The 14,391-nt window shown below is 39.2% G+C and overlaps 2 protein-coding genes across 6 annotated transcripts in view; one reads left to right on the top strand and one right to left on the bottom strand.

The window, feature by feature from the left end:
- The window catches only part of LOC132092830 (lysosome-associated membrane glycoprotein 5-like), a 7,927-nt gene extending 4,152 nt beyond the window's left edge, over window positions 1-3,775 (top strand). Inside the window, exons 6-7 of the mRNA XM_059499270.1 lie at window positions 2,949-3,228; window positions 3,330-3,775. Coding sequence (XP_059355253.1) covers window positions 2,949-3,127 — 179 coding nt within the window. The 3' untranslated portion in view covers window positions 3,128-3,228; window positions 3,330-3,775. The remainder of the gene's footprint in view (window positions 1-2,948; window positions 3,229-3,329) is intronic.
- Window positions 3,776-9,955: 6,180 nt separating this feature from the next.
- The window catches only part of LOC132092018 (serine/threonine-protein kinase PAK 5-like), a 54,010-nt gene continuing 49,574 nt past the window's right edge, over window positions 9,956-14,391 (bottom strand). For 4 of the 5 annotated variants that reach the window (XM_059498068.1, XM_059498070.1, XM_059498069.1 and 1 more), the window contains 4 exons: window positions 13,705-13,831; window positions 12,780-12,905; window positions 12,573-12,707; window positions 9,956-10,765 (listed from right to left, as the gene is read on the bottom strand). In XM_059498068.1, the coding sequence (XP_059354051.1) occupies window positions 10,610-10,765; window positions 12,573-12,707; window positions 12,780-12,905; window positions 13,705-13,831 (544 nt within the window). In that variant the 3' untranslated portion in view covers window positions 9,956-10,609. The remainder of the gene's footprint in view (window positions 10,766-12,572; window positions 12,708-12,779; window positions 12,906-13,704; window positions 13,832-14,391) is intronic. The other variant, XR_009422184.1, reaches the window with a different exon arrangement.

The following is a 14,391-nucleotide window of genomic DNA, read 5'->3' on the forward strand; positions in this document are numbered from 1 at the left end:
GTTCCTAACTGATGACGAAGAATTGACAGAGCAACCATCAAGTCTTAGACAGTGTTCTAGGTTATTACAAGCAGAGTTTTTAGGTCCTATAATTAACACCTCTGTTTTTTCAGAATTTAGCAGTAAGAAATTACTCGTCATCCAGTTTTTTATATCGACTATGCAATCCATTAGTTTTTCAAATTGGTGTGTTTCACCGGGCTGCGAAGAAATATAGAGCTGAGTATCATCAGCATAACAGTGAAAGCTAACACCATGTTTCCTGATGATATCTCCCAAGGGTAACATATAAAGCGTGAAGAGTAGCGGCCCTAGTACTGAGCCTTGAGGTACTCCATACTGCACTTGTACGATTTAAACCATGCTAATGCACTTCCACTGATGCCAACAAAGTGTTCAAGTCTATGCAAAAGAATGTTGTGGTCAATTGTGTCAAACGCAGCACTAAGATCCAATAAAACTAATAGAGAGATACACCCACGATCAGATGATAAGAGCAGATCATTTGTAACTCTAAGGAGAGCAGTCTCAGTACTATGATACGGTCTAAATCCTGACTGGAAATCCTCACATATACCATTTTTCTCTAAGAAGGAATATAATTGTGAGGATACCACCTTTTCTAGTATCTTGGACCGAAAAGGGAGATTCGAGATTGGTCTATAATTAACTAGTTCTTTAGGGTCAAGTTGTGGTTTTTTGATGAGAGGCTTAATAACAGCCAGTTTGAAGGTTTTGGGGACATATCCTAATGATGTGTGTGCAGGGCCGGCCCGCGGCATAGGCGGTATAGGCAAATGCTAAGGGCGCCACTCATCCATAGGGGCGTCAGAATGAGTGAACGAGTGAATTTTTTTTTTTTTTTTTTTTTTTTTACATATGTTTTTTTTTATAATAGGCTACTATTTAAAAACCATTAATTCGAAATACTACCAAATAAAGCAAAAAAAAAAAAAAAAATCCGGCTCTTCAATCTTCCCCCGCCCATCGAGTGCTTGAAGTGCGTCAGAAACAGAGCGCGCGCGCGATCAGTTGTTGGTAATTTGTTGTGTAGCGTGCCCGACGCCGCATCCAATGTAGACAGCACTGCTTTTGTTAACACACAGCTCGTAGAAACAGCAGCTCGCGCCAGTTCTAGACACGGTGAAAGTTTCCTGATTGTGACGGAAGGCCGAATTTACATGACACATTATAAATGAGCATAGTCTGCGATAGATACAGTGCCAAAAAGAAGAGAAGAGGATAAAGACAGAGGTAAAGAGATGCAGTGAAAGAACAATTTATTGCATAGGAGTAAGATACTATAATTTCATGGCAGTTATTTTTACCTTAAACTTAATGTTAGCAGTTGTTCTGAGTTCTGAGTCCCCAGACTGTGATTTTGTACAATCATGTCAGTTTTAAGATGCATTTTTTATTATCACTTTTTTATTAATGTTTTACTCTACAGTTGTGCAGTTTTGGGGGGATACAGTACAGGCCAAAAGTTTGGAAACATTACTATTTTTAATGTTTTTGAAAGAAGTTTCTTCTGCTCATCAAGCCTGCATTTATTTGATCAAAAATACAGAAAAAAATGTAATATTGTGATATATTATTACAATATAAAAATAATTTGTTTTCAATTTATTATACTTTAAATTATCATTTATTTCTGTGATGCAAAGCTGAATTTTCAGCATCATTACTCCATTCTTCAGTGTCACATGTGACATCCGGTCTATCACATGATCCTTTAGAAATCATTCTAATATGATGATTTATTATGAGTGTTGGAAACAGTTCTGCTGTAATGTGTGTGTGTGTGTATATATATATATATGCTAAATCATGAACACAATGACAGGGTGAAATGGGCTGTGATGCATGGGGCGCCAGGTAAAATCTTGCCTAGGGCAGCAAATTGGTCAGGGCCGGCCCTGTGTGTGTGTGTGAGTGTGTGAGTGTGTTAGTGTGTTAGTGTGAGTGTGTGTCTGTGAGTGTGTGTGTGCGTGTGTGAGTGTGAGTGTGAGTGTGTGTGTGTGTGTGTGAGTGTGTGTGTGTGTGTGCGTGTGTGTTTATGAGTGAGTGTGTGCGTGTGTGAGTGTGTGTGTGTGAGTGTGTGTGTGAGTGTGTGTGTGCGTGTGAGTGTGTGCGCGTGAGTGTGTGCGTGTGTGAGTGTGTGTGTGTGAGTGTGTGCGTGTGTGAGTGTGCGTTGGTGAGTGTGTGTGTGTGTGTGGGTGTGTGTGTGTGAGTGTGTGTGTGTGTGAGTGTGTGAGTGTGTGCGTGTGTGAGTGTGTGTGTGTGAGTGTGTGTGCGTGTGTGTGTGTGTGCGTGTGAGTGTGTGTGTGTGTGCGTGAGTGTGTGTGTGCGCGTGTGTGTGCGTGTGAGTGTGTGTGTGTGCGCGTGAGTGTGTGTGTGTGTGCGTTAGTGTGTGTGAGTGTGCGTTAGTGTGTGTGAGTGTGCGTGTGAGTGTGTGCGTGTGCGTGTGTGAGTGTGCGTTTGTGAGTGTGTGTGTGTGTGTGAGTGGGTGAGTGTGTGTGAGTGTGTGTGTGTGTGTGTGAGTGTGTGTGTGTGTGTGTGTGTGTGTGGGTGAGTGTGTGTGAGTGTGTGCGTGTGTGAGTGTGTGCGTGTGTGAGTGTGTGTGTGTGAGTGTGTGTGTGTGAGTTTGTGTGTGTGTGTGAGTGTGTGTGTGTGTGTGTGTGTGTGTGGGTGAGTGTGTGCGTGTGTGAGTGTGTGCGTGTGTGAGTGTGTGCGTGTGTGTGTGTGTGAGTGTGTGTGTGTGTGCGTGTGTGTGTGTGCGTGTTTGAGTGTGTGTGTGTGTGTGAGTGTGTGTGTGTGTGTGTGAGTGTGTGTGAGTGTGTGTGTGTGTGTGTGCGTGTGTGTGTGAGTGTGTGTGAGTGTGTGTTTGAGTGTGCGTGTGTGAGTGTGTGTGTGTGTCAGTGACCGGTGCTTCTGTGCTCCTGCAGCGTATAAGTGCATCACGGACGAGCGCGAGCAGCTGGAGCAGATGTTGCCGCTGGTGTTGGGTCTCATCCTGGGTCTCATCATCGTCATCACCATCTCTGTGTATCACTTCCACCTCAAACTGAGCGCCGCGCAGCAGCCACAGCTTCCTCGAGACCGCTCGCTCTACAAGAACATGTGAGGACCCCTGCATTCCAGAGCCTCTCTCTCCGCTTCGTGTGTTGAGTGCATGAGTTTAATGACACTCGGATTCAATTTTGCTGTTGCTGTGTGGACATTTTTGTCTCTAAGTTTACATTACACAATTAGTTTTTTTTTTACATTTGACTTTTTTCTCAGAAATTTACGTTTGCATCTCACCATTGACTTTTGTTTCTCTCCAGGTTTCTAAGTTTACATTTCACAATTACGAATTTTAAAGTCAAATGCAAGACGTAAACATAATTCAGAGGACAATTTTTAATTGTAAGATGTAAACAGAATTCTGACTTTTTTCACACAATTTTGAATTTATATTACGCAACTCTGTTTAAATCTCAGACTTGCTAGATACTGTCCAAATTAAAAAGTGAATGACTTGATGTGACCTTTGCTGTTTTTTATTTCGATTCTGAGGAAGCAGGTTTCTAGAGTCTGGTCCAGATGTTAGGGCACTGCACCAGGGCCAAGATGAGTGTGAAAATAGATTTTAATTGAAATGAATGAAATATAATGGTTTATTAAAAAAATATAGTTGTCAAATGCATAGGCTTTCTATCATTAATTTAAAGATACTACAGCAACAGTTAGGACAGTCCATTTCACAAAGTCGCATTTTAATTGTTACTCTGACACATTCAGAAAGCAGCGTGAGCTATGATGCAATATCTTTTTCATGTTTAATAGAGGGTTAATTGATCTGTTTATTATTTTGCTGCATTGTTATTGTTTGTTGCTGTTCAAGTTGTTCCAACTTAAAATGATGCATCTGTTAAATGGGTCGCAATGAATGTATTATGTCAGGGAATCGGTCGCAATGAGCTTGTGTTTCATTGTGAAGCAGACATAATTAAGTATTTCTGGTGGTTATGGTGGTATCAGTATTTGTTGTAAAGCATGCTGCCTAAAACTGCTCACATTTTTATTTCCTGGTTGTTTTGTTTCCTGTTTTTATTTTCCATCTGTGCAGGGCTCGAGCTCAAACAAACACATTCAGCTTCTAAAACACGTCTCTAGACCTTAGACTTAAAATAATAAATCCTGTGACCTGCCTTGCGACCAAATCTCTATCCGTGTGAACCCTGTATTCTAATAGCTGTAGTAATATCGGTTCGAAAAATACATGAATAGGCAACACAAGGTTATTTTATTATGATGATTATTATTATTATTACTCTGCTGTGTCATCGCCCTCATCAGGGCTGCACTCATCATGATTATCACTGCAATATACAGAGATATTAAAATGGCTTGAAGGGTAGAAATAAAACAAATATTTGATGATTATTGCATATTATTTTGTGATTATTTAATCATTAGTGATTTCTAAATGTAGTGATGTGTGAGACCGCACAGAATGACATGTTTTAGAAGATCTTCGAGGGTTTTCTCTTGCAGCAGAACTGAAGGTTTAGATCCATCAGAATCAATCACGACACGGAGATGATGGAGAATCAATAAGAAGCGGTGAGACAGCATTAAAGATTTCCACACAATGAGCTTCGATCAATGTCTGAGTCTCAGGATTCATCTGAAGTTCTGTTCTGTTCAAACTCGTGATGTTTCACGTTTCTCGTTTCATTCTCATCCAGCATGTTCATACTCGAATGTGGTGCGCTAATAAACGTGTTTTTTTTGTTGAACTGTCTTTTCGGTATTATGTCATGATTTCAGAACTGTATAGAAGCATCTTTACTGTAAACTGTGACAGAAATTTGATCCAGTTTGTTGGTATTTGCTTACAAAGTTAGGAATATATTTATTAATAGAATACTTGAAAATGTTCTTAATCTTTTATTTTTTAGAAAACTGAAGAATTCTAAACAGAGTAAAATGTGTATTGTCTTGTTTCAAACGAGATGAATGAATCAGCATGAATCAGATAGAGTTCATGGAAGGTCCTTTTGGGATCTCAGTAGTTACTCTATTATGATTTTGGTTCATTTTTCTTTTTTTTTAATGAACATTTTCTGTTTTCATTACAATGTTAAAGTTTTTGCAATTAGGGCCCGAGCCAATGGGCGCATGTTTTTTTTACTTTTTTATAAACCTTAACTACAGCAACAGTACAGTAACATACTCAAAAACTCTTGAAAATTGGCACAAACATCGGAACCTACGGCCATCAGGACGCCATAGAGACTGGGACCCGGGCGTGGCACAGGGGCTCTACAGCGCCCCCTGGAACACAGTCAGAAATCACAGTCAAGTCACCTTTATTTATATAGCCCTTTAAACAAAATACATTGCGTCAAAGCAACTGAACAACATTCATTAGGAAAACAGTGTGTCATTAATGCAAAATGATAGTTAAAGGCAGTTCATCATGGATTCAGTGATGTCATCTCTGTTCAGTTAAATAGTGTCTGTGCATTTATTTGCAATCAAGTCAACGATATCGCTGTAGATGAAGTGTCCCCAACTAAGCAAGCCAGAGGCGACAGCGGCAAGGAACCGAAACTCCATCGGTGACAGAATGGAGAAAAAAACCTTGGGAGAAACCAGGCTCAGTTGGGGGGCCAGTTCTCCTCTGACCAGACGAAACCAGTAGTTCAATTCCAGGCTGCAGCAAAGTCAGATTGTGCAGAAGAATCATCTGTTTCCTGTGGTCTTGTCCTGGTGCTCCTCTGAGACAAGGTCTTTACAGGGGATCTGTATCTGGGGCTCTAGTTGTCCTGGTCTCCGCTGTCTTTCAGGGATGTAGAGGTCCTTTCTAGGTGCTGATCCAGCATCTGGTCTGGATACGTACTGGATCCGGGTGACTGTAGTAACCCTCTGATCTGGATACAGACTGGATCTGGTGGCCACGGTGACCTCGGAATAAGAGAGAAACAGACTAATATTAGCGTAGATGCCATTCTTCTAATGATGTAGCAAGTACATAGGTTGTTATGGGAAGTGTTTCCGGTTCCGGTTTACCTAATTAATGCAGCCTAAAAATCCTTTAACGGATTTGGATATTAAAAGCATATTAGTATGTTATGTGTAAGCCAGGTTAAAGAGATGGGTCTTTAATCTAGATTTAAACTGCAAGAGTGTGTCTGCCTCCCGAACAATGTTAGGTAGGTTATTCCAGAGTTTAGGCGCCAAATAGGAAAAGGATCTGCCGCCTGCAGTTGATTTTGATATTCTAGGTATTATCAAATTGCCTGAGTTTTGAGAACGTAGCGGATGTAGAGGATTATAATGTAAAAGGAGCTCATTCAAATACTGAGGTGCTAAACCATTCAGGGCTTTATAAGTAATAAGCAATATTTTAAAATCTATACGATGCTTGATAGGGAGCCAGTGCAGTGTTGACAGGACCGGGCTAATATGGTCATACTTCCTGGTTCTAGTAAGAACTCTTGCTGCTGCATTTTGGACTAGCTGTAGTTTGTTTACTAAGCGTGCAGAACAACCACCCAATAAAGCATTACAATAATCTAACCTTGAGGTCATAAATGCATGGATTAACATTTCTGCATTTGACATTGAGAGCATAGGCCGTAATTTAGATATATTTTTGAGATGGAAAAATGCAGTTTTACAAATGCTAGAAACGTGGCTTTCTAAGGAAAGATTGCGATCAAATAGCACACCTAGGTTCCTAACTGATGACGAAGAATTGACAGAGCAACCATCAAGTCTTAGACAGTGTTCTAGGTTATTACAAGCAGAGTTTTTAGGTCCTATAATTAACACCTCTGTTTTTTCAGAATTTAGCAGTAAGAAATTACTCGTCATCCAGTTTTTTATATCGACTATGCAATCCATTAGTTTTTCAAACTGGTGTGTTTCACCGGGCCGCGAAGAAATATAGAGTTGAGTATCATCAGCATAACAGTGAAAGCTAACACCATGTTTCCTGATGATATCTCCCAAGGGTAACATATAAAGCGTGAAAAGTAGCGGCCCTAGTACTGAGCCTTGAGGTACTCCATACTGCACTTGTGATCGATAGGATACATCTTCATTCACTGCTACGAACTGATGGCGGTCATATAAGTACGATTTAAACCATGCTAATACACTTCCACTGATGCCAACAAAGTGTTCAAGTTTATGCAAAAGAATGTTGTGGTCAATTGTGTCAAAATCAGCACTAAGATCCAATAAAACTAATAGATAGATACACCCACGATCAGATGATAAGAGCAGATCATTTGTAACTCTAAGGAGAGCAGTCTCAGAAAAGACACACAGAAAAGGGAGATTTGAGATTGGTCTATAATTAACTAGTTCTTTGGGGTCAAGTTGTGGTTTCTTGATGAGAGGCTTAATAACAGCCAGTTTGAAGGTTTTGGGGACATATCCTAATGACAATGAGGAATTAATAATAGTCAGAAGAGGATCTATGACTTCTGGAAGCACCTTTTTCAGGAGCTTAGATGGTATAGGGTCTAACATACATGTTGTTGGTTTAGATGATTTAACAAGTTTATACAATTCTTCCTCTCCTATGGTAGAGAATGAGTGGAACTGTTCCTCAGGGGGTCTATAGTGCACTGTCTGATGTGATACTGTAGCTGACGGCTGAATGGTTGCAATTTTATCTCTAATAGTATCGATTTTAGAAGTAAAGTAGTTCATAAAGTCATTACTGCTGTGGTGTTGGGAAATGTCAACACTTGTTGAGGCTTTATTTTTCGTTAATTTAGCCACTGTATTGAATAAATACCTGGGGTTATGTTTGTTTTCTTCTAAAAGAGAAGAAAAGTAATCGGATCTAGCAGTTTTTAATGCTTTTCTGTAGGATATGTTACTTTCCCGCCAAGCAATACGAAATACCTCTAGTTTTGTTTTCCTCCAGCTGCGCTCCATTTTTCGGGCTGCTCTCTTTAGGGTGCGAGTATGCTCATTATACCATGGTGTCAAACTGTTTTCCTTAACCTTCCTTAAGCGTAAAGGAGCAACTTTATTTAAAGTGCTAGAAAAGAGAGAGTCCATAGTTTCTGTTACATCATCAAGTTGTTCTGAGGTTTTTGGATATGCTAAGGACTTTGGATACATCAGGAAGATAACTTAAAAAGCAGTCTTTTGTGTTAGAAGTGATGGTTCTTCCATACTTGTAACAAGAAGTAGGATTTACAATTTTGGCTATATGAAGTTTGCACAGAACTAAATAATGATCTGAGATATCATCACTTGGCTGAATAATTTCAACACCATCAACATCAATTCCATGTGACAGTATTAAATCTAGAGTATGATTTCGACAATGAGTAGGTCCTGAAACGTGTTGTCTAACACCAATAGAGTTCTGAATGTCTATAAATGCTGATCCCAATGCATCGTTTTCATTATCAACATGGATATTAAAATCACCAACTATTAAAACTTCAGTCAGAAACCGTGCTCTAGGGTTTCTGGGCTGTTTAAAAAAAGCATGCTCCGGAATTTGATGTACTACTCTGAGGACTTTTAACTGTTTTCCTTGAAACCCGGTGAACATGATCTCAAGACATTAGAGATGAAAAATTGCCAGGGGATTTTTGATATCTTGAACGGTTTGCCCGTGGCGAAACGATGAATTCATGGTGAAAAATGAGAAACGGAAATTGCCTAATAGCATCAACAAATTTTTTATTATATACAATTTTTATACGATTTTAATTTCAGGGGTTTGTTCGTTGTATGATGCCGATCACATATATGTGACTTGTAGGAGCCAAAGTTAAAGTGCCACTAACTGGGAGCAGGAAGTGTGTCATTTTCAAAATGCTTTTAATTCAGCATCTTATTTTTACTCTATTTGCTTGTAACTTCATCAGAATAATGACAAAACAAGGCCGATACAATTTTTTTGAGGGGATATTAATAGCTATAATATTGATGCCATGGCAACATGTCAAACTGTCTTTTTTCAGGTGTGTTTGATTAGGCTTGGAGCTAAACTTTGCAGGACAGTCGATCGCCATTAACAGAGTTGGACACCCCTGTGCAAGAGGGTTACTGTGTATGTGCCTGCTGGGCACAGTTTTCCTGATGCCACTGGGGTGGCGTTTGCGTTGACAGCTCGGGCCCGCCATCACTATTTGCAGCTATATTTTTGTTTTGTTGCCATGTTTTTTTTCAGTTTCAGTTAAGTACATCAAATTAAACAAAATGAAAATGAAAAGTTGAGTTTTTTTTTCAGTTAAAGTTTTAGTAACAAAAATTGTTTTACGGTTTTAGATAAAATAACCCTGGCCACATGTATAAAACTATTCATGTTTATTATTTTCATGTTTGAACATGTACCTCAAAATTAAAAATTAAAGAGTCCTGAACAAGTTCCTGTTTATTTTCCTTCATGTCACATTAATAAATTAATTTCCAGCACGTATGCATATGTTTAATGTCATTAAATGATGCTTGTAACGTTAAAAAAATGATCATAAGCTGCTCAGTTTTATTGTTGATATTTGTAAACACTGAATTCTTTAAAAAATGTTTTAATATTTAAGAAACAATTTTTTTTTTACTTAAGAGTATTTTTCTATCCAGTCACTGAACCCTGGGGTGTATTCCAGAAAGCAGGGTTAACTTACCATCAGCTAAACCCTCTCAGTTGATTAACCCTTAACCCCAAACCTTGCTTCCTCGAGGTGTGTGGTTCCAGAAACACGTCCAGGACTAAGTTCATTCAACACAGAGTATGTTCCTGGTTAAGACTCAAGACATTCTCAACAGAGCGATGAATCACGAGCCACTATGGAAACGGTTATCTTCTACAATGCATCATGGGATTGTAGTTCATGTATGAAAAGTCCTGTGGAGAAAATGCAGCAGAAATCTTTCTAGAAAAACATCTTTTATAAGTGTCTAAACTCAAAACACATGAACAGGATGACGTGTGACGCATCAGTGTTTTTATTGAAAGCAATTCTTAGTGACACACATGCAGGATCACGTACAGAAGCAACGCGACAGCGGATCTCAAGAGTCCTACAGAAACACGTGTTTCCAGATCACAGTGAGCCATGAGACACGGGTGAGAGCTTCATATTGCTGGAGATCGGACGAGTTCAGCCGCGCGTGAGAATGAGCGTGAAACGGCCACACTACGGAAAACCAGAAAGAAAACTCTGGCGTGAGCGGACACGACCTACAAACGTAGAATAAATAAATATATTCAGATTCATCTGTCTGCAATAGCCAGTTTATGACCATCTTCAAAAAATTAAATATAAACAGTAGGAAAGGTTATTATTATTAGTTATTGTTATTTTACAGAAACTCTCAGTTCTAGGTAATACTGCCCGTTTCAGCATGGTGACATCACAACAAAAATACTGCCGTTTATCAAAACTGTACAATTAAACTTACAATTGCTCTAAAATACATCTTCATAGTTAGCGTGAGAAGACGAGAGTGAAGAAGTCGTCTGATGGGCGCGGGACCGGACCGAAGCGGAGGGCGTGAGACTCCAGGCCGCCAAGACCATCCGTTCTGAATGAAAGCGCTTGTGTGAGTCTGCTCTAAACGTTTCTCTCAGTGGCTCTCAGCGGGGTCGGTAGTGCCGCATCAGAGGAACGATGCAGGACGGGGGGCCCGACAGCTTCAGGAACGGATGCTGCAGCAGCTCCTGTGCCGAGGCTCGCTGGGACGGCTCTCGCACCAGCATCAGGTCCAGAAACACCCGCAGAACTGACGACACCTGAAGAAGAGCTTCAGCTGATTCAACACACCCTACACCTCACATCACACAGTCATCCATATGAATAAAATACATATGTCTTTTTATAGATATGAGCCGGACGATTTATCAGATGCTGCATTATTAGCTTGAATGAATCCACAGTTTCAAACAAATCGAATGAGTCAATGATTCAGTCACTCAAATCAAATTTTCGAAATTCAAATCGGTTGAGATGCTTACCAAATCACGATACAACTGGAGTAGTAATTTATATGAATGTATATCTGAGGGGACTTGAAACGTCAAAATTATATTAGAAACTCTGTCTTTAGAAATGTCAAGATGATTTTTTTTCCATCTTGCCTCTGAACAATGCATATTAAAGTAGTGTTCATAAGCTCAGCCAAAGACTATAGAATAGCCAAGACGTGTCACTTGAATAGTTTTGAATGGGAAAAATGCAATGCTAAATATGACTGCTTAATCGCAGGAAGCCCCGCCTTCTGAATGAAAGAGCCAATCGTTAATCGGGTTGTGCATGTGTGCACTGGCTGATCTAGCCTGAGAAATAAGTTTTTTAAATGTATGCATTTAGCAGACGCTTTTATCCAAAGCGACTTACAGTGCATTCAGGCTTTCAATTTTGACATATCATGTGTTCCCGGGGAATCGAACCCCCAACCTTGCACTTGATAACGCAGTGCTCTACCAATTGAGCTACAGGAACACAAAAACACAACACAAAACACAAGATTTTTATAACGATTTCTTTGGTGATTTCAAATATGAAATTTAATAGCAAACTTAGTCAACAGTTTTGGAGATTTTGATGTTTCCCCATTCAAAGAGATAGGAGTTGCACTTGGATGCCTGAGAGGCGTTTCAAAGATGGCGGCCGAGTGACATGGCTCAGCACTGCTTTGTTTACAGCGGTTACCACGGAAACCCTGTATCATTACTGTTCATCAGCGCCACCTGCTGTCAGAGAGTTAATCTGCGTCTCGTTCAGCTCGTCTGGGGTTTCCTTCAAATGTTTTATGTAGTATAGTTTCACAAAACTAAAGTCAGAGCATTCTGTTTTTGTTTTAAGATGTCAAAATATACAGTCTACTTTAGATTTTAAAAGCTGCTCCTGCTGCATGTATTCAGCATCTTTGTTTGGATCGACATTCAAATGCAGTGGTTGCCTCCAATTTTGAATGGAAAGAGGTTTTTGTCTTGTTTAATTGATTAGATTTGGGGTTTGTTTTAAAATTTCGAATCGAATCATGAGTTAAGTGTATCGTTACATCCCTAATAAAAACAGCGTTTTGCTTAGTTATCAAATAAATCAGCCGTTTCAAACGAATCGAGTGAGTCAATGATTCAGTCACTCATGCATAATAACAGCGTCCTGCTTCGTTATCATCATTTATTATGCAATGTTGAATCAACATATTTCTTTCTAAAGCAATTTTTTTGTAATTTCTATTAAATGCTTTTCTCATTTATTACTATAATGGTTCTGAATAATCTTTTGGGCTGTTGTTTCTTAACCAAAAAAATTTAGTTATTAATATAAATATTTAATGCATAGTTATGTATTTAAAATAATTATATAATTAAAAGGCTGATATACAATTTTTTTTGAGCAATTTAAATGTTTATGTACAGCAGTTTTTATTTGAATGTATATTGTTAAATACATTATTAATTAATTGATCTTCAAATACAATTTCTGTTTGAGTTTTTGTTGGGTTAATAAACGAGTTTCATAGCGTCCCTGTAAATCAGCACACGTGATCATGTGACCATGGCTCTGGCCAATAAAGACGCAGCGGCTCACCTTGTGTGAGTCTTTGATCTGCGGAGCCAGGTTGTCTCGTATCCGTCTCATGGCCTGCAGCGGCGGCTCGTTGAAGTACGGCGGCTCTCCGTCCACCATCTCGATCACCATGATGCCCAGAGACCAGATGTCCACCTGCACACACCACAGCAGATCAGCGCTGACTAGTTACCCATCATGCAGCACACGGGTCAGCGTCGACCGTACCTCAGTGCCGTAGGGAAATCTGGAGATGACCTCCGGCGCCATCCAGTACGGCGTTCCCACCAGAGACTTCCTCTTGGGAACCTCTTTGGACACTTGAGCACAGAAGCCGAAATCCGAGAGCTTGATCTGAGCACAGAAACACATGGAAGCGTCACGTTCAGCACAACACAAAGCTATTTAGCCGCTAATCGCCCCTTCATTTGTCGTGTTCTCCCAGCTAATTACAAGGTGGGAGACACGATTTAATTACTTGGAACTGGTGAAGTTGATAATTACCCTGATCACTTTTCTGGCCTCAAAATAAACACACTTATGTCCCTGTGAAAGATTTATGATACAACAAATCACTGTGACCATGAAACTGTGTGCCGTGTGCTATTTATTCAGTCATAACGATTAAACACAAGATAATTAAATCTTCTATTCTATTCTAATGAATTATTTATATTTTATTATATTATGTGATATCATCATCATTAGTTGCCCATAGTTTATAGTTTATATAACTATAGCCCTTAGTTTATGCCCATAGCAGCATTATATTATTGAAATTATAAATTACATGAAAAATGTATATACATTTATATGTAATAATTTTACATATTAGTTTTCATATTATATAATTTTTATTAATTTAAATTATATTTTATATTATATGTTTAAAATTAAATTATTTAATTTAATTTAATATGATTCATATAATAAAATATAAATCAATTTAATTTAATAGTTAATATATAAATACAATATAAATAATTGTACAATTAAATATAATTTACTTATATTATTAATCTTTACATAAATTATTTAATTTCAATTTAACATTATATTACATACATATTACACTATATCATATCGCATCATATCATATCATATCATATCATATCATATCATATCATATCATATTATAGATGAGGTAACGCACCCGTCCGTCGCTGGTCAGCAGGATGGAGTCGCTCTTGATGTCTCGGTGTATGACGCCCTGTGTGTGCAGGTAAGACAGAGCCTTCAGCACCGACAGACAGACCGTGGCGATCTGCTCCTCATTCATCCTGTCAACAAAACACACAAACATCGGATCTCCTCAACAAGGAGAGCAAATGAGAGGAAACAGCTTCTCCCTTCTCTTGAGACTAACATGGTTGCTAGAGTGGTGCTAAGCAGTTGCTAGGGTGTTCCGGGTGGTTGCTAAGGAGTTGCTATGCCATTGCTAGGGTGTTCTGGGCAGTTTCATCATGCAGTGATGACAGCGAACAGCACTAATGATTGTGTAATGATTCTGATTGAACTCTCACTGTGTGAATATACATCAGTGTCATTTCAGCTGCTCTAAACCACAAGCCTCTATTATCACAGATTCAGGTTCAGTAGCGGTACTGAGCAACTAACCTGATCCCTGACTGCCTACACACACACACACACACACACACATACACACAAACACACACACTCAAACACACACACACACAAACACACACACTCAAACACACACACACACACACACACACACACACACACACTCAAACACACACATACACACACACACTCAAAGACACACACATACACACACACACACACACACACACACACACACTCAAACACACACACTCAA

Source organism: Carassius carassius, chromosome 18, assembly GCF_963082965.1.
Source record: "Carassius carassius chromosome 18, fCarCar2.1, whole genome shotgun sequence".
Taxonomy (NCBI): Eukaryota; Metazoa; Chordata; class Actinopteri; order Cypriniformes; family Cyprinidae; genus Carassius; species Carassius carassius.